The sequence below is a fragment of the Lontra canadensis genome, unplaced genomic scaffold (assembly GCF_010015895.1).
Source record: "Lontra canadensis isolate GAN:19392208 unplaced genomic scaffold, GSC_riverotter_1.0 scaffold24, whole genome shotgun sequence".
NCBI classification, from domain to species: Eukaryota; Metazoa; Chordata; class Mammalia; order Carnivora; family Mustelidae; genus Lontra; species Lontra canadensis.
The window spans coordinates 23,082,230-23,107,094 of record NW_022631018.1 but is presented as its reverse complement, the minus strand read 5'-3'; the positions used below and the strand labels follow the sequence as shown (position 1 = coordinate 23,107,094).

Sequence of the window (24,865 nt, the reverse complement as noted above, 5' to 3'; positions counted from 1 at the left end):
TGCATTAGCTCATTTGTTCGAATGTAATGAATAGTAATATCCTCACTTTACTGATGAAGAAACCAAGGCTCCAAGAAATACGTAAGGATAAGAGAAATAAGTGACCCAGCCGTGTTTGTCTGTCATTAATTCAACTCATACTAATTCAGCTCACTCTGTTGTTACCTGTGGCGAGTACTGGCTGGGCTCAGCACTAGGGTGCTTAAGTGAGCGTAGCTAGTGCTCCCTGTGCTTGGAACATAGTGTTGATTGACACTACCAGTGCTAATAAGAACGGTCGAGTTGATTAACCATAACAATAATAGTGGAGACACTTAGGTTGCATATTCTTTGGGCTGAACATTATTTTGAGCAATTTTTATATGTTAATTTACTTAATCCACACCACAACCTTATACAGTAGGTACTATTACTCTCATTTTCCAGATGAGGAAACTGAGGCAAAGAGAGGTTAAGAAACTTGCCTGCAATCACATACTGTAAGTGTGGTGCATCTGCCATCTGTGATCATAACTGCTATGCTCTGTTTGCCTCATCTAACAGGAAAGACAGATGGTAGAACAGTAAATGTAAGTGTGATGCATGTTAGGAAAGAGGAAATAGGAAGGTTTCTTTGGAAACATGTAACTAAGTCTTCATCTCTTCTGGCAGGGGGCCAAGTGAGGCGTGCGTGAGGATGAGACATTTGAGCTGAGGTCTGAAAGACGAGCGCAATGAGTGAATCAGGAGAAATGGGTGTGAGTCCGGGGAAGCATGCATAGCATGTGGGGAGGCTCCGAGGCAGTCATGGTATTAGCAAGACCGTAAAGACCCCAGTGTGGCTGGAGTGTGCACTAAGCTTCAGGAGATGGGGGGAGCCCAGACAGAGAAGGACCTTTGGGACAGCTTAAGAGCAGTAGGAAGCTAAGGAAGTATTTAAAAGAGAGAGTATGGCTGATCTGCTTTGTTCCGAAGAGATGACAGTGAGCCGACTAGAGACCAAGTCACTTAGATAAGTCTCCTGGTAATAAGGAATTTGACCTGATGACGGAAGTATGGTGAGAGAATGAAGAGATTCAAGAACTAAGATAGAGAATAAATAGGGTTTGGTAATCGTTGGATGAGGCAAGGGATTGAGGCAGTGTCCAGAGGGTAAACCGCAGTAAGAACTCCATAATTTCTGCATGGGCGCACTTTAGTACCAGCACGCTGGTTGGAGGGAGCGGGGCCGGAGCACGTGTCTTCGTGCATTTGTGGTGGTTCCGGGAGTTCCTGGTGCAGATTCATAGATGCCATTTCCAGCTGCTGCAGGGATGACTCCCAAGTTTTCACTGAGCACAGTCAAGTGGGCGGATACGTTCTTAAATAGGTAACCCCAGAAAAGGAGCAAAGTATGGGAGGGGATGCATAGAAGGAGGTTGCAACCACAGGCTTGGTTCTGAATATGTTGATTTTGATTTATGTATGTGAGACATCCATGTGGAAAAGTCTGTTGGGCCGTTGATTGTATAGATAGGAAGCGTAGAAAAGATGTCGGGGTGCTCTCAAGGTCATGAGTTCAAGCCCTTTGTTGGGCCTGGCGCCTACTTTAAAAGGGGGCGGGGAAAGGAAAGAAATCCTTTAAAATAAAAGAAAGATGTCAGAGCTAGAGAAATAAATTGGAAATTTTCCACACATTAATGGTAGTTGAGGCCATAAAAGTAGATGAAGTTGACAAGGATGAATATAAAAAGTGAGAGCAGGAAGTACAATATCTAAAACATCCCAAAGAAAATCAGAAAAATTCCCAAACTGAAGATTTTGCTGGAGGAGAGCTGGGAAGGAGATGAAGGAGCAGCCACAGAGGTCAGAGGTAGAGTAGACCCGTGCAGTGTCATGAGATGAAGAGAAGAGAAAATCGAAGGAGAACTGTGTATGTGAGTGTTGCTGACAAGTCAAATAAAGAGTCCCCAGAAATTCTCCACTAAATTAACGTGGAGGAGATGGATCCAATTAGTGAGAGCGGTTTCACAGGCTGAGAGACAGAGGCCACAGTAGAGATGGAAGTGAAGAAACGGGAGATGAGAAGTAAGAAAAGCATTTCAAAACAATGAGCAGGGAGCACAGTTGCTGGAGGGGGGACTGGTTAAAGACAGTGCTCTCCAAAGCTGTCTGCCTCATTTGTTCATTTTCATTTGGAAGCACATTTTAATATATTTATCTGTTTAGTATATGACAGACAGGTTTGGTTTCCTTTAGAAGATAATATACCTGGGGAAACCATTACGAAGAGAGAGATTCTGGGTAAGAATCTTGGCAGAGCTGATGTGCCACGTGGGGTGGGCGTCTTTACCTGTTGTCTTCCTGTTTGTTCTCCCTCAAGACTGAATGGGAACTAGGAATAGAGACTTTTGTAAAATCACACTCACCGGTCTGCAGCAGGTGAAAGAGCCTCCATGGTGTTCGGTGAAGTGACAGGTGCATTTCAGCCCATAAATTCTAAACGTCACCGGGAATATGAAACCAGGCAGAATCTGAACCTGTATATATCCCCAACCCATGCTCAAGTTCAATTTACCTGTCTATGTTATGTGATGAAAGAAGTTCTTGGATTAAAATTAGTCTAATTGACATAAAGGTTGAGTTTTAATTGCCAGGAAGAAAATTTGAACAGAATATTATTTCGATAAAATTTTATAGGAGGAATTTCCTAAGAAATACCAGTATTAAAGTTGTGCTTTGGTTTTAGCTTTCATAACATAGTTTATAAAGTCAGATTGCTCTAGTAAGAACACTAATTTTTAGAATTAAATGCTGTGTCTTGCAGTCGTGTGTTTGGTAGAGTGGTTTTCTGTGAAGAAACTCCTAAAAATAGTTTCTCCACTTTGAATCAGCATCGCCTCTGTATACAAATGATTGGAAGAACTGGGTATTTGGTATTCAGGAGTCTGAGGTGTGCAGAAAAGTTACAGATTCCTGACCTATAAAAATGGAAGGTTTTCATTGTTCTAGAAACTATATTTGAGAAATTTGCCTTTTCTCCTGTGTAATCCAACTAAGTTGGGGAGCAAAATTTGGGAAGATAGAGTTGAACTTTATTTTTGATATCATACATTTTTTTCAGAGAAAGTTTCTTTTTAGATTTTTTTTTTTTTTTTTTTTAAAGATTTGACAGACAGAGATCACAAGCAGGCAGAGAGGCAGGCAGGGGGAGGGGGAAGCAGGCTCCCTGTTGAGCAGAGAGCCCGATGCAGGGCTCGATCCCAGGACCCTGAGATCATGACCTGAGCCAAAGGCAGAGGCTTAACCACCGAGCCACCCAGGCGCCCCTAGATTTTTTTTTTTTTTTTTAACTTTTGATGGAATGGAATGAGAAGTGTCAATAAGGTCGTTGCATAATAGAAAATACTTTCAGTACAGAATACAGTATTTCTGTGTTATCTCCAGTTAACCTAAGCTATTATAGGTGATTAGTGTATGATTATATAGTTATGATAGTGTCCCAGTGGCTGAAAAGTTGTTGGGTGGAGTAATTCTAAACAGATTACTGTGGCATATCCTCATTCATTATCTTCATTTTGAATATTCTTTAAATTTATATATTGGATAGGTCTCCAGAGATATTCCTAGCTAGAAGTCAAAAAAAAAAAAATCACATCAATATTTAGATAATATGCAAACCAAGATAAAGTGTATTTTGTACTACTATTAGCACACTTGATTTTTTAATGTCTTTGAGCATTTTTTTAAGAACCACAAATGATTATAATTTCATAATGTCAATGCACAGATTAAATAGTTTGAATACATAGGCATTACCAAAAACAAAAATGCGTTTGTGGTTCATATGTGAAAGGCTTAGAAAGTATCTAATTAAGGTTCAGAGAAGTTCCTTTCAGATTATATTCCAGGCCATTTTGAAGTTTCTTTCTGAGTCAGTACGCTAAACTGAAAGGGGTCTTATACCGTATCTAGAGAAGATCTTTTAAATTTGGTCTTAATCTTAAAACTTAAGCAGTGTTGAACTGCTAAATTAAAAGGGATCCCCCCCGCCACTACACTGCCCTTGAGTTCAGAGCACCACAATTTGATTTTATTCTCTTACAGTGTTTTTAGAGGATGGAAAAGTAGTTGAATCTCAGAGGTCCCTGCAAGAAGATCCAGTGTAGATTTCCAATACTCTGGGGCCTAAGGGACAGTTGGGGCTACCAGAACTTTTATCAGTTATATTAATGTTGCTGATATGAATTAGACATCATTTCTGAGAAATAACACCACCAACAATTGATATTTCTTAACTGAAATATTTAAGCAATCTTATTTCTACTTTGTATTCAAGTTATTTCCAAGACACTATAGCAAGTAGGAACTTAAGATAGAAGGAACTCTAGATGACTAGAGTAAAAAAATCTAGCTCAGAATCACCAGTTTCATCATCCATAAAATGGACATGGGGATATATGCTACAAAGGTTTAAACAAGGATACTTGTATCTGGGGCGCCTGGGTGGCTCAGTGGGTTAAAGCCTCTGCCTTTGGCTCAGGTCATGATCCCAGGGTCCTGGGATCGAGCCCCGCATCGGGCTCTCTGCTCCGCTGGGAGCCTGCTTCCCCCTCTCTCTCTGCCTACTTGTGATCTCTGTCTGTCAAATAAATAAATAAATAAATAAATTTTAAAAAAGGATACTTGTATCTCCTAGGACATAATAATGCCTAATACAAATTAGTTATTATTATGATGGTGCTTTTTTATGTGGAGTGATTTGTTTAGGTGAAGTTCTAACCCCGAAGGGTCTTAAATTAAAACTTCTGCTCTTAAGCAAGAAATATCTTAATATATTTCTGTGCGTTGTGTAAGTAAGGCTTTGAATAATACAGTTTTTAGGTTGTGTTTGCTGATCCAGCTTCTAACAAATAGAGCAAGTTAAGGAAAATTTAAATGGTTACAAATATTTTTTTCAACTATAGTAAAAATGAAACATTTAATTTTTTAGTTTTTTTTTTTAAGATTTTATTTATTTATTTGATAGATCACAAGTAGGCAGAGGGGCAGGCAGAGAGAGAGGAAGGAAGCAGGCCCCCCAACACCGAGTGGAGAGCCCAACATGGGGCTTGATCTTGGGACCCTAAGATCATGACCTGGGCCCAAGGCAGAGGCTTAACCCAGTGAGCCACCCAGGTGCCCCAGTTTTTTAGTTTTTTAAAGTAGATATTTCTTAGACATTTAGACATTTCTGGCTTGAAATATGTATTTTTATCAGAAAAATGAATTAATTCACTAGTAAGCCAAGAATCTACATTTCTGAGAAAACGCAACATGACAGGATATATATGATCATGAAAAGGAGTATTAAATTAGGAAGAGTAGTCTGGAACAAACCAGGAAATGAACCCTAAACCTCGGATAGGTATTCTCGTTAATGCCTCAGTTCTGCATTGTGTGGTGTTTCTGCCAGAGACACTTGTTATGCATGTTCAGTCTTCAAGGAGTGAACTAGGCTTGGGGGTCTGAAGCTTGTGTGGCTCACAGAAGACTACTTTCTGTTAATACAGCAATGGGCCAGTTTTACCTAGGGCTGGTAAGTTCATTAACAGCCTAAATATACAAATTCTGTCAACTATGGTCATTTTATAAATTAAATGAGTACCACTGTGTTTTACATGATTGACAATATGTAGGTTATATTCATGAGAGATTAAATAATAACTTTGTAATAGATACCATAAGGAAGAAGGTTTTAAGTAACATTGATCATCGCAGGAAGCTTCTTGCTTTCCAGGAGGAGGGTGTCACATACATTTAAATAAGATATTTTCTACACCATTTTGACCTCCGAACAGCTCTTTGTTTACTATATTCCTATAATTACAGCATTCAAATCTCCATCTCTTTAATTTTACTCAAAAGAATATTTGATATAGCATTTAAATGGCTTTTTAAAACATCTGCTTCTATAACTGAAGTGGACGTAGGAAATTCATTCCTATTCTCTCACACCTGCTTTTGTTTTCTATCCCTTCTTTTCTTTAAAAGAAAAATAAATAGCAAAGCACTTCATAAAGTGTTGTGAGTGATAATGAAAGAACCAGCCCCAGCTCTGCCTCTTGGTTTCTTGGATCATTTTCAAGTCTTCCGGCTGTCTGTCGTTATCAGTTCTAGGTGCCTGAAGATGACTGTGATTTGGGCAGCGTGGGACAGAAATATCAGCAACATAATTAAGAATAAGGGAGAACTCTATGTGGACATAGGACCAACAGGAAATTTTTTAAAGATGGTCAAGGGTAGGACAGATGTTTTAAAAGTCCCACTCTTGATAATTTTATGAAAGCTAAATGTCTGTTAATTCAGTTATTTTATCAGAATGCTGTTTGATAAAATAACCTCATGTAAAACACGGAATGTAATACTGAATCTTTGCAAGTTGTGCGATGGCTTGTTAATTTTTTGTATCAATGACATAGTCATAACAAAGGCAGTGTAAGAACCAAAATGTTTTTACCATTTGTGAGGCCAGCTTTGTAATTCACTGATGCTTTTATTTGCAAATACCAACTAATATCATAGGAGAGGATTTCATGTGAGTTACAGTTAAAGGCCCGAGAACTGATAGTCCAGAGTTCTGTTATCAGCTTGATTTCTCCTCTCTTAGACAGAATCCCTTTCCCTGTGTGCTACAGCTCTGTATTTGAAGTCTTGCCAGTTGCCTTCTTACAGGATAGAAGTTAGAGCCGAGGTTCTGTGAGATTCTCTTTTATTAAGTGTTCCAGTGGCTTCAAGAGGGATGCAAAAAGATACAAGTCCTTCATTGCAGTATAAAGTGAACCTCAAAACCAAAAACCTAAGTAATTTTGGTTTTATGAAGTTGTTACTGCCTTTGTTGTTATTTTCCAAGGCAGAAGGCTTATTTTTAGTGCTGTTCTATCAGTTCTTGAACTGGTATCAAGAAAACAGTTGTACCACAGAAGAATATTCTTTCTGTAAGCGACTGGCAGAAGTGTTACATGTTTGATTATGTAGCAGTTTGTGTTTTCTATATATGTTCATGCTTCCCCGAAGCTATTAATCACGGAAAAAGAGAAAATTTCAAAGCTCTATTTTATTTTGTTTTTGAATATCCATGTACTTTTGCTGGGGGAGGTGGGGACGCGTGGGAAAGGATGGTTTTGGAGTGGTCTGTATCAGTTTCTGTAGAATGTCTTGATTTTTATTTGACATTTTACAAAGATTTACTATGTTGAGATAGATCAACTGTAGGCTCCCAAAGTGAAACTATCATTTCCATAATTTAGAAAACAAATTCCTTGCAAGATTAGTCAGGAGAGGAAGAGGAAATATACCAAAACCTACGGTCTTGTAGCAGAGTTTTATAAATATCAAAAGCACATTGTTTTCTTTTCCTCCCCTCCCAATAGAGTGTGGGCTCTACTCCCTTTCTATATTATAAATCTATGAATTTGTAGCAACAGAAAGAATTCGATAGCCTTCAGTTGTCCCAGAATTTTGACTCAGCCACTTCTTTCAGAGCCCCAGCCTCTTACTCCTGTCAGTTACCCTGGATGCCCGAGCAGGTGGGGAGTAAGACTGTGAGCAACTGTGAGCTCCGTTAAATGCGAGTACTGCTTGATAACATGCCTCATAGCCTCCTAATAGTCTTTGATTTCCTGATGACTAGATACGGTTCTCAAATGTGTGTAATTTCCATCTGAATCAAAGGGAATTATGTACACAAAGCTAGAATTTGATGCAATGCCACTTTGAAATAGTGTTTCTACAACACTTGCTTTTGAACTTTAAGTGAGAACCGTAACAGACGTGAGAAAGAATTTTGACAAGGACAACCTAATTTAAGTTTTGTGAATTTTAGGAAATGTCATCTTTTTATTGGTTTCAGAGACTTTTTCAAATGTTTTAAACACAATTTTCAGATAACAATAATGAAAAGCTGAGCCCCAAACCAGGGACAGGTGAACCAGTTTTAAGTTTGCACTACAGCACAGAAGGAACAACTACAAGCACAATAAAACTGAACTTTACAGATGAATGGTAAGTTAATATTTTTGTAAAGCTGTTCTTAGCCATTTTGTAGGATTGTACTAGATACTATTTTTAGCAGTTCATCTTTGTGTTTTGTTTGCTGTAATGCATTGGTTCTCAAATTTGGTGTGCTTCAGAATGGCTCGAAGAGGTTGTTAAAATGCATATTACTGGGCTCCACTCTTGGTTAATTTGAGGTGGGATCAGAGAATTTGGATTTCTAAAAACTTCCCAGGAGACTCTGATGTTGTTGGTCCTGGAATATTTCTTCTCTCAGAAAAATGCAAAAGATTAAAAAAAAAAAATAGTTAATCACCAATAGACCATTAGTGCCAAAAAATAAACCTAACATTTTGGAGCTTTTTTTCAGTCTTGGTCCTATACAGGTGTGTGTGTACGTGTGTGTGTGTGTGTGTGTACATGCATATACACATACATGTATGTGTATGTGATTTGGGGTTTTAAAATGTAATTTTAATCATACTGAACATATCCTGTTCTCTCCTGCATTTATTTGGCCTAACTCTGTAATAAATATTTCCACATTTCTACTTAATTTTCATAAATATGAATTTTCTAGCTGTGTGATATACCATCAGTTAGGTTTACCATAGTTTACCTAACCATTTCCCTTTCATCGGGCGGTGGATTTGTTTACCTTTTTTAAAAATGGTGAATATCTTTGTTTACAGGCTTTTTCCTACCTTTAAGATTATTGATTTGAGATGTACTTTTAGAAGTGAATTCGATCTAGGTCAAAGGTTATTGCCAAATTATTTTCAAAGAGCTCTGCTGTTACTACATTTCTCCCAGCAGCATAGAAAAACACATACATGTTATGGTCCCCAAGCCAGCGTTCAATATCCGTATATTCATTTATTTTTTAACTTATGTATTTGATCTTAAGATAATTGTCATTTTTAGTGAATTGATTACTAGTAAGGTTTAACTTTATATTTTGTCTAGGTTCTCTTTAGTGACATTTCTGATTATACTTATAGTTCATTAATCTAGTTAAATTTTATATTTTTAAAAAATCAAGTTATGTGACCTTCTTACATTCTTTCACACTGTCTCATGGCCTTTTGCCTGAGACAGCATCCAAAATTTTGTATTTAAGTTTATTGCTATATTAATATTTAATATATAGATAATATATGTGTTCTTAATATATAAACAGTTGCATATTAATATAATTATATGATTAATGTGTAATAATTATATTAATCATCTTGTAACCAATATATTAATTATGTTGTATAATTAATATATTAATATATTCAGTTGTATATTATATATTATATGCTGGTATAATATATAAGTAATATGTTATATATTATTTATTAATATATAATTCTATGTTGATATGTGATGTTATTTATTACAACGCACTGGTTTCCATTTGTGTTTATATGTGTATTTTACATTAAAATCTTTGATTAAGTAGTATTTTAAAATATTATTGAAATCCTTCTATATTCCTGAGACTATTCTAGATACAGGGAATAGATTAGTGAAACAAACTGTCACAATCCCTCTGTCCTGTTAGAACTTACACTCTAGGGGAAGACAGACAATAAACAGTAAGTACAGGGATTGTATAGTATGGTGGGAGGTACTAAGTGCTGTGGAAGGAAGCAGAGCAAGTAAGGGGCGATTGGGAGACCTAGGACAAGGGCAGGCATCACTGAGAAGATGGCATTTGGACAAAATCTTGAAGGGTTTGAAGGAGTGAGCCCCGCGTAAATCTGGAGGAAGAGCATTACAGGCAGAGAGAAGGCAGTTCAAAGGCTCTGAAACAGGAACAGACAGAGGACATTTGAGGGGCTTGAAGAAAACCAGTGCAGCCTGAGTGGAGTGAGCAAAGGAGAAAGTAGTGGCAAAGAAGGTCTGCTCGGTGAGTGAGGGCAGGGGCTGTCTGATGGCAGTGTAGAGACCAGGCCATGGTCGGGCGACCAGCGGAAAGACTTTGGCAATGAGAAAGGTGAGAGGTGGTGAGGGCAGTGGGGGTGGTAAGACGAAATTGGATTCTATATAAGTATTTGAAGGCGGAACAGGCAGTAGAATTTCTAATTTCTTTACAAGCCCTAGTGTCGGAACTCAGCTTCCTATAATCATGCATATCTGTGGCCCTTTTCCTTAATATGCAATTTAAGGTCATCGAAGACTGTTATTCTTTATGTCTTTCCAATTCTCCTCTCTTGTTTCTGTATAGAAAAGGCTGATTTTTTATAAAGAATCACTGAGCATTTTTTTGGCAAAAGTCTTTCGTGCCACTCTTCTTTCGAGTGCTGCTTTTCCTTCTCTAAGAACTGGCAACGAATGACACTCTCTCGTTTATTAGTTTCTTATTTCTTCATCACAGAGTAATGAGCCTTTTTTTCTGATGATGAAAGAAAAAGGAAAAAAAAAAACAGTAAAAGGAGAATTCAGGAAGGCAGTCTTTTTCATCTCTGCCAGTTTGGTGTCTTGCTTTTATTTGAGTTTCTTTGATGACAGATGAGGCGGTAGAGCACACAAAGAGCTTAGATGTTAAACTTGACAAGCCGTTGAGCCTCTCTGAATCCCAGCGTTTTCATCTGAAAACGGACATATTTAAGAGAACCTACTTCAGAGTTTTGGTGGGAAGATTTAATGAGATCACGCAGAAAAAGTACCCAGCACTTAGCACATTGACGGGCACATGATGGGCCCCGGGGGGCAGCTTTATGTTACCATCTTCTGTAAATTGCTTTTCGTATCCTTTGCCCATTTTTCTACTGCAGTGTTTTATCTTTTTCTTACTGATTTATAAGAACTGCTTATTATAGAATTGAGTGAGGACGACACTATTTGTCTTTCACTGTAGAATTGAGTGAGGGCGACACCATTTGTCTTTCATTACAGAATTGAGTGAGGGTGACACCATTTGTCTTTCATTTGTTGCAGATATTTTTTTCCCCAGTTTGTTGTTTGTCTTTCCGTTCACTTACGGTAGTTTTGCTTCATGGTTTCGGCCTGTGAGCTCGTGCTTAGAAAAGCCTATCCTTCCCAGGATTGGGGGAAAGCTTCTTCTTTTTTCCTCTTAGATTTCTGTGATTTTATATCAGAAATATGTGTTCAATCCTTCTGCACTTTATTCTGCCATAAAATATGATGTAGAGCTCTAGCTTGATTTTTCCACATGACCGTTCCTTTGTCCTAGTAGTGTTTAATGAACAATTTATTATTTTTTCTGTGATTTAAAATGCCATATTAACATATGCTAAGTACATTTACTTGGTTACATTGTCTTTTCCACTAATGGCTCCTACTTTCCTACATCAGTACCATGTTTCAATTATCATATCTTTTATACACTGAGCATTTTATTTATGCCTGTATTAGAGCTTTCTCAATGGAAAAAAAGAAAAGATTTATATATCACATTGGCTTCTCTTTACCAAAATTGCTATATATTTCTTTCTGGTTAAAAAGAAACAACATAATTTGTTGAAAAAAAAATCAGAATCTAGAGAAAAGTGTAGAAAAACTCAGGTGCAGTAATCATACTGAGATGACACCTAACACTGGTGTACATCTTTTCTGACATTACTCTCTGCATGGAAGCCCGTGTAGATGTGCACTCTTTTAAAAACATACCCTATTACACATGGATGCCCTTTAAAAAAAATCAAATTGACTTCTACAGTTAGCCTAAAAGAGTTTTTGTAAAATCTTGGCCAAAAGTCCATGATAATTTGTATTGTTTCTTGAGTCACTGCTATATGTCTATAATTAACAGTTTGTAAACACTATAACTCTTAACTTTTTTTTCTTGTTCTTACTGCATTTCTATGAATTTAATTTTGACCTTAGTCAGATTGTTGTACATTTCCTTCTTTCCCATTCAATCCCCACCTTACACATATGCCATGATTTGTCACAGGACATTCTTTGAAAAAAAAAAAAAATTTAAATCCATCTAGTATTCTGGTCTTGCTAAAATTGCTGGCAGGATTAAGTCATTATCAGGTAAGTTTTAACAGTAAAACATGAAACAGAACCGTGCTCCTCAGTCAGCTGGCATATTTGAACAACTGCCCAGAAGTGGAAGTGACCCATAGAGGGCAGCTCAAGGACCAAAGAACTGTCCGGGTCTTTTTTCGAGTATTAGTTTAAGAGTAGCCTAGAACAGCAAAGTCTGAGAGGACATATGATCGAAGTCTGTAGAAGAGGAGGAATTGGGATGTAGCGAACCATCCGTGTTGAGGACGAGAAGGGGGTCTATGTAATTAAAATGCAATAGAAATGTATAGAAATATATACCTGTCGATAGACGCATCAGAACTGTGAAGAAGTGGTGGTCCTTTCGTATTTTTAAATCTCTTTTTTACGGTTAAAGAGGATTAGAATAACCACCTTGATCTGTGAAGGTGGTGTTTTATGAGTGCTTATTAAAATAATAAATCCTGTATTTTGTTTGTGGTATGAATTTTTTTATTGTTTCTCTAGTTATAAAATATATAGATCATCCTAAAAGTTCCTATTTATTAACTTCTTGGTGGAACCACTTGTTTTGCTTTGATGGTAGGAGCAGTACTGCCTCAAGTTCTAGAGGGAATGGGAGCCACTGCAAATCTGAGGGTCAAGAGGGACCCTTGGCCCCAGAGAGCTCTGTGCAGCCCCCGGGAGACAGCGACACAAGTAAGATAGTGCCGTGCCTTTGTTACTACGAGCCCCTGGGGCTGGATGTCCACCCACTTTTCTGCTCCTTTGGTGCAGCAATTCTGTTTCTTGTTTTTAATAAATTCCCTTTGCCTCAGTAGTCCAGACATCACTATTGATGAGCGGTTAGCAAGTGCAAATAGCCAGGGCCTTACACATTTCAGATGGGGAGTCACAGGGAAGCACGGTGTCTCTCCAGGCACCGTGGTCTGAACAGTGGTTATTGCACTGAAAATATGTGAGATGTAAATATTAGTTTGAGTGATCTTTACTGTTTTTATACTTAGCAGCAAAATCCAAAATATCTGCCTTGATTTTTTTCAAAGACTATGGGTAGCTTGTAAAGGGGGAGAAAAAGGGATAAAATTTGAATGGGTTATGTATGAGTGAATCCGATTTCATACAGGAAATGCCGTTTGGGGACTTTTTTGGAACACTATCCTAGAATATTTTCCATGACCATTATATGAAATTTAGTGTCTAGTACAGAGCCTGGAACACAAATTTTCAATAAATACTTGGTGAGTGAAGGAATAAATGAATTCTACTTCTTATTAAATGAAGAGATATGTCAATGTAATAGAGTTTACAATAATTAGATACGTGTAAAACAGCTGTCTGGCAAGCAGATATGCAGTTAGGAGCAAAATACACTGGTCCCTAATGGTCTTGGAATTAAATCACAGAGATAAATATTTTCAGTGGCCAAAACAATTTATAGTAGGGTCAGCTTTACGATTTGTTCGTGATAGTTGAGATTATACCAAATGCACGGTAAAGGGATAGAAAAATACTCAGTTTTAGGTTTAGATTTTGTGAAATTTAGCAGAAAGGTAAACCAAGTAATGTCAGTTGTGAGGGGTAATCTAAAGCAAAAATTCTACCCGAAGACTTCATGAAGGTCCGTGCATGGGCTTTGGGAGGAGGGGGGGCAGGATTGTCCTTGACAGTGTTTGTACACATATATTCTTGCATTTCCTGAGGGGAGGTTGTATCTGAAAGTCAGGAGATTCTGTGATCCAAAAGGGACTAGGAGCTGCTTATACAGAGGAAAGCTAGGGTTTTCAATCGGTGTTTATTTTTATTTTTAAAAAAATTGGATTTAATGATAATTTGGTTTATTTATTTCCCAGAAGTTCTTAAAGAACCATCAGAGGATGTGACAGCATGTCAGGAAGGTACCTCCTCAGAAAGCACAGTTGAGAACCGTGTAGACACAGGTGAGTTGTCTTGTTCTCTTTAGATAATTGCTCTGTGTTAGAAAACAAGAAGCTGTAATTTATGTTACTCTCTCCCAAGTTAGAGGCCATTTAGAAATGGATGTATTATGGAATTCTCCTCTTCCTATAGGGAGAGCGTCCAGTTTGATTAAACAGTGTTGCCGACATGACCAACAGTTTCTACTTTATTTTCCAACAGCACAGTCAGATACACTCACATCTGAGCCCTTGGATTCCAGCTCAGGAGAAAGAAATTACTTCAATCTTGATAGTTCTTGTGGGGTTCCAGAAGAACCCACTTTGTCTGAACAAGACAAGGAACCAGGAACTTCAGAGCAGACTAGCACTGAAGGTGCTACCAGTCAAAACCCCACCAGTCCTGAGCCTCAGTCACAAACAGAAGCCATCGGGCCTTTGGCTCATGAGGAAACATTAGCCAGGGACTCTGCTCTCCAGGACACAGATGACAGTGATGACGACCCAGTCCTGATCCCAGGTGCAAGGTATCGAGCCGGACCTGGTGACAGGTTGGTAAATTTTTAGTTAAAATGAACTATAAAAAGTACAATTCACAGGACTTTGTTTGAAGTCAAATAAAGGAATCTCTCCATTTTTTACAGTCGCTTTTCTAAGGGTGTCTCAGTCGTATCAACTCAGAGTTTTTTAAACTGTAAATGATTGTATGCGTTACATTCTTTGAGCAAACTGCATTAAGAGGAGAATAAAGTCTCATTGCTCTGTATCTCCAACGCCGGAGACTTGCTCCTCAATTTACAGAGCAAGAGAAAGGAATGTGGAGAAACGAGCAACAGGTTATGTGTCAAGTCGAGGTTATATTTAGCCATCAGACTGCCCTGTAGTCAGCCTGGCCTTTATCGGTTTTGTTTTGTTTAATGTTCAGGTTTTTTGATGTTCTGCTTTTCTACTGACCCTGGGTTAAGGTAGTGTAATAGTAGTTCTCTTTGAGAACCTTATGTTTTTCTGAGATTTCTACTTAACAACTCAGTTCAGGAAATGAAAAATTATACCAAATATATAGAATTGCTCACATGTTCATATACTTTTCTCATTTTTTACTTTGTGTGATCATACGAATATATCTTGTTTTTTAGAAGATAAAATAAAACTTTCAAAGCATACTGTGTTCCATTCTTTTCAAAAGCTGTTTCTGCAGATAATGCTATCGTACCTCATCATAAGCTCTGCCCTTTTCCAGACAATAAAATTTTATCTTTAAGTTCCTAGCTTACACAGTTGTGAAGAACCATTTCACATATTTCTGTGCTCAATATACTACCATTTATAAAATATTCTGACATTTCCGTCAAGTGAAAGATATCATAGATAAACAGCATTGCCATTCTTCAGTAGTAAATTAATGATCAAGAACATTATGACGTGGGTTTGAATCCTGGTTTTACTGCTTAGCTGTAATTCCTCATTTAAATTATGTAATGTTTTTGTATGGTTCAGGTTCCTTTTCTATAAAATGAAGCTGTGACTATCTAGAATTGTTACAAGAATTTTCAAAAATCCATTAATCGTTCAGTCCCAGGACCTGTCCACCTTGAACGCACTAACTAACTAACTGATAGCTGTGTTAAGCACCCAAGATGTCTGTGTGGCTTCTCAGACTTAAAAACCAGTTAGAAGGAGAGTGGCTTTGGGGATAGAGATGGACAGAGGACAGCGAAAATCCCCAACAGTACTGCTTGCAGTTCAGCGAAACTGCCTTTTGTAGCTAGGAAAGGATCACCCCTCTACTGATACTTACTCACGTGTCCTCAGTTGGGAGTCTCCGTTAGTTAGGGTTAGTCAGAATGTTTATTTGGCAATGGCATTGTTTTTAAAGGTAGAGGAAGTAATCCCTCCTGATTTTTGTACTTCGAGATTAACCAAGCATCTTCTCTTTACCTGCCACACACTAGTCTTCAGCATTCTTAGTCTCTGTTTTAGACAAGGAAGACTTAGTTTCATTTCTTTCCAGACCCAGAGGGATACCATCACCACTTAATTTGTACAGATAAGGTTAGCAACCACAGCACAATTTGAAAATCAAATTGATGGTTTCTGAAACTCAGGATAGAGAGTCAGCGTTTATAATTATTTGAGGCTTACACATTTATGTCCTTCTCTTTATATAAGTGAATATATGTCCTTGCTTTTTTCTGTACTTAGGTAGCTTAAAAGTGATGCTAAGGTCATAATTGAAAATAAAACATAAGTATATGCTTTCTAATAAAGTGGACCATATATATCACTTACCAGGTTTGTTTGTTTAAATAAGACATTATCTATATTTTAATAGATATTAGATACTTGGAAAAAGATCAAAATTATTCAGCATCCTCTATCCAAGCTAATTGTTACACTTTTATACCAAGCCTGCTTTATAGCTGAGGAAACAGAGGTGCTGAGCAGAGTTTTTGTATATTCTAGACCTAACAAGGTTTTTTGTTGGTTGGCTGGTTTTTTAAACACAGTAATATGACATCAGTGAGAAGGGAAGATTTGGTGGGGAGAGTGGGTCCTAGAGAACCTAAAACTTCTTGGAGTATATTATCCTTGGTTTGGAGATACTACCAGAAACTAGAATACCTTTCTATTGAGCTTCATCATTTATTTTTCATTTTCATAATACTTAAATGATTTATGTTTTAGGGATTCGCCTAGGGTTTGGATCTACCACAAAGTTGGCACTGATAGCCTCATTGTTCCAAGAGACCCAGGTGCTGAACTAGACCAGCAGAATCTTTTAGAGGCAAGGGACTCAGGGACAGTGGCCTAGAGCTGACCCCATTCACGCCATACATGTACTCTCGAGTTCATATTCTCAAGGTTAGATCTGGATCTGAAACCTCGTCTAAGTCTACATTGGTTTCCCTGATTTTTAAAAATTATTATTACATATTCTCTAGTATTCTGTATATTCAGTTCAGGAATATAGCCTTAGTTTGTCCCATATATTATTTTTTTTATTCTGTACAACATAGTAGTGAACTTACTGAAGAATAATAGAAGAAGAATAATAAAATTCTTAACATTTAAGAAACTTAATCACTTGTTGAAGAAGCAAGGACAAATCCATAAGCCATTTATAAGAATGGGGAGAAACAGTTTTAATAAATAAATGAAATGAAATACAGTGTTACAGATATACAGAAGTGTACAGACCAAGGTGATGGTAAAGGTTTATAGTGACTTTCACAACTCTTGTCAATTTTTCTTTGAAATATGCATTATTTTCTAACAGTTTTGGTGAAAAATCTTCTTTCTGATTTTTTTCTAAATAATTTGTATTGTTCCTTGTTTCCTTAACACCATCTTGATTAAATCTTGAACTATCCAGATAAGGTATATTTTTAACATCTCTGCACCTTTTTAAGGATCCTTCATCCTTGAGAAAATTGCCCATTTCTCTTCTCTATTTGGAGAATGGGTGTGTTGACTTTTATTCTTAAGAGATTAAGTTTTAAGATATTTTGCTTTTTAGAACATGAAAAGAATAATTTACCAGCTTATAAGTAGGTATGGGACATCTGAGAATTTGTTTCCAAAGGGACAAAAATTTTCAAAGTTTTGTTGTAAAAATACCATTTGGTTCTTTGTATCTAAGAACACATTTCATACTTCAGTGAAGTGCCCAGCTAAGAAGATGCATGTCTTAAAGTTCCTTTGTTGCTGCCACTTGAGAAGCCCAGTTGAGATCAGTTTGGTTGGAGTAAAGAAATGGCCCTAAAATTAAAAATGGTGAAAGTATATACTTAGATCTCTGCTTTAATGTGTATAAAGAATTACATAATAGATCTCATAATTTTTTGGTCCCAAATTTAATTTTTGAAATGAAAGCTAAAAAAATGTATAACTAAACCATTTTTGACATACATTTAATAAAGATATTGAAAATAGTTCTTTGCAATGCAAAGTAATGATTTCTTTATAAAGATTTGCATTTATAATCTGGTTAGGTAAATATGACTTGGGTTTTCACTTTGGGGCTGAGATCAAGCATGAGAAAGAAATATCTTAGAAAATAAAGGTCTTAACAACTAACGTAAATGTTTTAAAATGGAATGCTCTTCTCATTAACGATAGCTAGTCTCGGTACAAATTCAGCTGGGACTCTCTGGAGCAGAGGTCAGCCAACTTTTTCCTAAAAAGCCAGAGAGTAGAAATTTTCGCTTTGCTGGCCAAGGTACCTATGTAACTGTTTAAAGTGCAAATGTAACTATTTACAAATGTAGCTGTTTACAAACATGGAAATTATTCTTTGCCTACCGGCTGTTACAAAACCAGGCAACTGGCCAGATTTATCCCAAGGGCCATAGTTTGCTGATTCCTATTCTATAGCAAATCAATCTTGAAAGAAGCACAGCTGTAGTCCTTGGTAAAACGCGCCTACTGGTAGATACCCAGAGTTTAAAACGATGAAGTCCTTCTCTAAATCACCACATACTTGATCCCCTTTAACTTTGTCTAGGGCAAGAGCATAGAACATTAAATGGAAACTAAATTGAAGAAAGAAAGAATTAATCAAACACATACTTTCCAATCATGGTATTAAAGAAACAACAAATAAAAGTAGTGTGTGTATCCTTTGGTGATTTTATACTGGATTTGGAAATATAAACGTGTGCCCTTGGCACGAAAGGAACATGGTCAGGTTTTCGGTTGATACGGTCTTCACGTAAACTGTTTGCACAGTGCCAAATCAGTCTTACAGTTCATGGTATGATGGATGGTTTGGCTGGTCTCTCTTTCTTTTGCCAAACCCAAGAGCGTTTTTGCTCTGTGAGAGGCATCTAAGTGAGCCTCCTGAAGTTCTCACATAGTCTTGAAAGTTTTTAGTTATGGACTCAGCCAAGATGCTCTAAAGATTTTTTTCCATAGATCTTAAAGGTATTACCGGTTAGCCACTTTTTTACAAAGTATTTTTTACACGCATAGAAATGTGGTTCCGTTTACCTACTCTGGACTCTGGAACACAGCCTTGATTTGTAAAGTCAGAATTCTTCCTGTGTTCTAAATTTGCCACCATCTCTTTAGTCATCCTACAATCACTCCCAGTATTTCTAATGATTCCAGTGTATCCTTCACTGAAGAAAATTGCAGAGAGGAAAAAAGTAACAGTGGAGAAAGAACTGAACTCCTAGAGAGGTAAAGGCCCTGTTCCTCTTCGCTCGCTTGCTCTGTGGTCTGTGGTTAGGACAGGTGAGTCAGCTCAGGGCTTAATTACTCTTTCCTGAAAGAGCAGCACAGCCCTGGGGAGCACAATGCAGGTGCTGGCGGGGATGGCGGGGATGGCGAGGGTGTCCTGAGTCAGTGCAGTTCCCCACGCGCTGTAACTGCTTCGTTTCTCCTCTGTTTAAAGATGAAAGGTGTTAAGTGCAACGTCTTCCTTCTGGTCTATCTTCAGTGTGTGTTTCTGTTTCTTTAATTTCCTCAGACACATTTAGGTGAATGACACAGTCTCACATTAGACCTTAAATCACAAAGGGAAACAGAAGTTTTCTTAGATTTCGCTGATAATGATGAAAGTGGTGACCTTAATGCTTTCAGTGTTTGGTTCTTTGAAGTCTTTGTGAGTGACTTTAGTTATTGTGTTCCCTTCACTAGATTTAATATCAGAGGAACAACAATAGGTGATAGAATAATGAGGTAATTCAGTATGTTCCTTCATTATTTTATTTTTTCTTTATGATGAATTTGCCAGGTCCTCTTTTTCCACAGCTAACCACCTTTCCTATTAACAGTTAATACGTCTTATGCTTACTGAGCTCCAAGTGCTAAGCATTGCAAAGCAGGTTGCTTTTCACAAACTGTATTTAGCTGCATGCCCTGCATGGGAGTAGAATGAAAAGAAAGTTCCTGTGTGCAGATGTGACGGATGTTCCCTTCCAGTGTGTCAGATGATAAAGTAACTATAACCTGAAGTGATGTACTTTAAATTACTGGTTACTCCATTTTGAATATCTTGTTGAAGAATATAACTTACTTTTTTTAAAACTTGACTGGGCTACCAATTAGCAATAGCAACATTTTGTTATTATTCAAGTATAGTCCTTTTCTTTGAGATCAAGAAGTAAAAATGGACTTGAGTCTAATTCTGTGCATAAAATTCTGATTTTTTAAAGAAAGTTGTTTTCTTATAAATAGTTTAATAACTTATTGTCACACATCAAGATGATCTGTAACTCTCAGACGTTTTTGTAATTTGAAGACAAACAGTGGGGTACGTTTTTAAAATACAACTTTAAATTGAACTTCAGTACCATTATTCATCCCCAGACCTGTTTTAATTAATTTGTACCACTCTAGCTATATATAATGGGGGGGTTGGGGTTTGGTTTAGTTTTAGGTAGGCTCCCTGCCCAGTGTGGAGCCCAGTGCAGGCTTCAATCTCAGGATCGTGAGATCAAAACTTGAGCGGAGAGTAGGAGGTGGACACTTAACCAACTCCGCTACCCAGGTGCCCCTGTAATGGTATTTTATAAAAGGATTTACCATATTGAAAACAAGAGGCAAAATAATTCATATTTTATATTTTTAGTGCTGTTTAATTTCTTCTTAGATCTTAGCCTGGTCCTCTAACTACTAAATGTGCCAATTTATTTATTTTTTTTAAATAATTTCCTAATTTGAGCTTGGAATTATCTTAAATTCTGCTGACCATTTAGAAACAGAATATTTAGAATATGCAGTGTTAAAAATAAAATACAAAGACTCAGGGAAGAGGAAGGGATCAAAATGCAAAGTCAGTAATCTAGGTTTTTATTTTCTTAGGTCAGGTATATGCTAGATTCCTTCTAGGTTTTTTTTCTATTAAATGCTGTTTGCCAAATGGCTGATACCTTGAGATATTTTTGTTTTTCCTTTGACATTTCTGGATGAATCAGTTTCGGATTTATTATTTTATCCATTCAGTAAACCTATATGAACCAAACACTGGTAGAAGCTGGAGATACAAGGATAATGACAAAACAGCCTCCATTAGCTCTTGGTTCAGTGGGATTCATAGACACATCTAAGTAATTCTAATGTAGTAATTGCAGCAATAGTTTTCCACAGGCACTGGTGTCATTAAGGACTCTTAATCTAAGGAGGGGGAGAATTCTATTTTTTTAATTCTTGGTTTATGACACTATCATTGTTGATTCGTTTAGTTCCTTTTTTTCATTTATCTTTATTCATTTCTTTATTCATTTATTTATTTATTCATTCATTATTGTAATAAGTAAATATCCATAAACCCACCACCTAACCCCAAACTGAAAGACTGCCAGTAACTCAGATCTCTCCATGCTGTCCCGTCACCCACCTTACCAGGCCCAACCGCTCTTCTGAACGTTCTGTTTATCGTGCCGTACTGTAAACAAAAAATTATCACAAATATAAATGCCAAAGTAATACATCATTTAATTTGTTTGCCCACTTTTAGACTTGAAAAAAAAAGGATATTGTCCGAATGTGGTATTAGGACTTGCTGTTTCTTTCTCAGTCAACGTTCGTTAAGATTCATCCATGTTGTTACGTCGCTGATGCTCAGTCAGTTTGTTGCTCTGTAACAATCTACCACGTAACTGTTCCCTCATGCATACCTTTTCCTGTTAATGGGCATTTAAGTTTTCAGTTTCTGCTATTATCAACAGTGCTGGTTTGAACATTCTGAAATATGTCTCCTTGGGCTTTTCTGGAGTACATACCTGAGAATGGAGTGTTGAATTTTATGAGAAAACCTCAAATTGTTTTCCAAAGTGGGAGTGTAAATTAACTCGTACAGTCACTAAGTAATCACATTGATCCACAACTTGGTTTTGTCACTTTTTTTGATTTTGCTAATTGGTTCGGTGTACAGTGGCATCTCATGGTTTGGATTTTTCATTTCTGTACTTACAAAATGAGATTATGCATCTCTCATTTGTTTTTTGGCCATAACTGGTTTTCTACTGGGTTGTTTTAATTGAATTGTTTTTCTCTTCCATGTTAATTTTTTTTTTTTAAGGAATTCTTAATGTATTTTTTATACTAATTTGTGTCATTTATAAGTGCAAATATTTTTTCTGGTTTGTGATTTATTTTTTAAGCTGTTTTTGAGGATTCTTAATTTGAATGTAGTTGAATTTTATCATTCTTTAATGCATATCGTTCCTTTTATTTAAGAAATCCTTACTTCTGGAATTCCAGAAATGGAAAATGTTCTTTTGAAGTCGTCTTTTGATTAAGATATTAACCCATCTGGAATTGATTTTTTATTCATGATGTATATGTTTGCCATGTAGATAGCCTTGTTTTCTCTGTTCATTTATTAAATGTTGAATTTCCCCAGAGAGCAGCTGTGCTACCCATCACATTACAGAGTTCCATATAAACACAGGTCTGTTTCTAGGCTTTCTGTTCCATTCCTCTGGACAACTGTTTGCCTCTCCATCAGTACCATACTCTTATAATTGCTCTAGCTTTATAATCTTAATATTTTCTAAATCTCTTCTCTTTATTTTTCTTTAGAAGGGACTTGCTCTTCTTTGTCCTTTGGTCTGTTTTGTGATCAACATTTTAAGTTCCATATACAAGTCATCAGAATATGATTATAGTTGTAATAAACCTGTAAAAAATTTGAAGAATTGATTATCCTCACAATATTAAATTACGTGTACATTTACTCAGCTCTCTTAAAAGATGTCTTTTATTAACATGTTATAATTTCCTACAAACAGGAATATCTTTATTTATAGACCCTTTCATCTTCATAGCTGTTGTAAATGCATGTTGTTTTTAAACTTATGCTGTCTTAATAGTTTGTTGCTGGTGTTTGGAAGTTCATTTGGCTTATATAATGAGCTTATATCCATCCAGTAATTTTTCTGTTACATCTATTAATTGCCATGTAAATTCCTTTTTTTTTAAATAGACAGTCATATCATTGCAAATAGGAGTGTTCTTTCCTCCTTTCCACTCTTACTGCTTACTGTGTATTGGTTAATGAGTCACATTTACTTAATAGTAAAAGTCGCACCTTCTGATTTTGAAAAGAATGTCTATATGAGTTTATTTAGGTTTGTGTTTTAGGGTTTTTGTAGATAGCTCCTGTCAGATTAGGGGACTCCCTGCTGCCCTAGTTTACTAACGGTTTTATCATGAATGAATATTGATTGAATTGGGTACATTTTCTTCATCTATTGAGTTCTCATATATTTTTTCTCCACTAACCTGCTAATACAGTAGATAACACTTGGAAATGTCCTAATATTAAACAGTCTTTTGGGACGTCTGGGTGGCTCCATCAGTTATGCGTCCGTCTTTGCCTCAGGTCATGATCCCAGGATCCTGGGATTGAGTCCCGCAACAGGCTCCTTGCTCAGCCTGATATCTCAATTAATAAAATCTTTTAAAAAAAACATTCAAAAAACAGCCTTTCAGGTGCGTCTTATGATCCAGAATGTCGTCTGTTTTGGTGAACGTTTGGCTTGAGAATGTGTGTTCTGCTGCTGGTTGAAGCAAGCAGGCCATGTCCATCGTACCCAGTTGGTCAGTGGTGGCACTGTTGAGTTTGGCCGTGTCCTCACTGTCCGCCTCCTGGATCTGCCCCTTTCTGAGACGAGGGTGTTGAAGTCTCCAGCTACAACAGTGCATTCGTCTGTTGCTCCTTGCTTCTCTCTCAGTCGCTGCCCCATGTGTTTCAACCCTCTCTGGATGGGCACGTACTCTTTAACAGTTGTCCGGGGGAAACTGACTCCTTTGACATTATGTCATGCTCTTCTTTATCTTTGATAACTTTGCTTACTTTGAAGTCTGTGTTAGAAAGAAACATAGCTATTCTTAGTTTCTTTTGTTTAGTGTTAGCATGGTATGCTTTTCTCCGTACATTCACTTTTACTCTATATGGGTCTTTTAAGTGGATTTCTTATAGATAGCCAATAGTTGGGTGGTATTTTTTGACCCACCATGATAATCTGTCTTCTAATTGGTGTATTTAGAGCACTGACATGCAAAACATTATTGATAGAATTGGATTAAAGTACATCATATTCTTTACTGTTCTTTGTTCTTTGTCCCTTTTTTTTTTTAAATTTTATTTATTTGACAGACAGAGATCACAAGTAGGCAGAGAGAGGGGGGGAAGCAGGCTCCCTGCTGAGCAGAGAGCCTGATGCGGGGCTCAATCCCAGGACCCTGGGATCACGACCTGAGCTGATGACAGAAGCTTTAATCTACTGAGCCACCCAGGTGCCCCTCTTTGTCCCTATTTTTGTCTTTTCCTTTTTTTTCTGCCTTTTGTGGTTTGAATTCAGTATTTTATATGATTCCGTGTTTTTCTCCTTTCTTAGCGCATCAGCTGTACTTCTTCTTAAACTTTTTTTAGTGGTTGCCCTATAGTTTACAATGTACTTTTATAATTAATCCAGTCCACTCTAAAATAATACTGTACCACTTCCCAGGTAGTGTGATACCATGATAACAAAACCCTAATTCCTTCTTCCTGTCCCTTGTATCATTGCTGCCATTCATTTCACTTGAACATAAGCATGCATACGCATATGTACACGTAAAATACATGCATAAACATACATGATGATGAAATACATTATTGCTGTTACTATTTTGAACAACTGTTACCTATAGTTTTATGTATATAGATAATAGATAAACTAAGATTAAGGAAAATGGAAGTTTTTCTTTATCTTCACTTATTCCTTTGGTGTTCTTCCTTTGTTTATATAGATCCATGTATCTGAGTCATAATTTTTTTCTTCTCTATTAAGAACTTCTTTTAACATAGAACTTCAAGGCAGTTCTATCAGCAACAAATTCCTTTGCTCTTTGTTTGAGAAAGTTTTATTTCTCATTCACTGAAGAGGATAATTGTGCAGGGTACAGAATTCTGGGTTGGTGATTTTTTTTTTCCCTTTCAGTGTTTTAAGTATTTCACTGCATTCTCTTCTTGCTTCATAGTTTCTGAGGAGAAGTTG

General features: G+C 36.9%; 1 protein-coding gene across 7 annotated transcripts in view; it reads left to right on the top strand.

Annotated features, from left to right (window-relative positions):
* DCAF6 (DDB1 and CUL4 associated factor 6) overlaps window positions 1–24,865 on the top strand; it is a 143,632-nt gene that overhangs the window by 99,740 nt on the left and 19,027 nt on the right. For 3 of the 7 annotated variants that reach the window (XM_032863045.1, XM_032863051.1, XM_032863049.1), the window contains 5 exons: window positions 7,884–8,001; window positions 12,545–12,657; window positions 13,812–13,898; window positions 14,098–14,425; window positions 19,515–19,556. In XM_032863045.1, the coding sequence (XP_032718936.1) occupies window positions 7,884–8,001; window positions 12,545–12,657; window positions 13,812–13,898; window positions 14,098–14,425; window positions 19,515–19,556 (688 nt within the window). The remainder of the gene's footprint in view (window positions 1–7,883; window positions 8,002–12,544; window positions 12,658–13,811; window positions 13,899–14,097; window positions 14,426–19,514; window positions 19,557–24,865) is intronic. The other 4 variants (XM_032863048.1, XM_032863052.1, XM_032863050.1 and 1 more) reach the window with 2 other exon arrangements.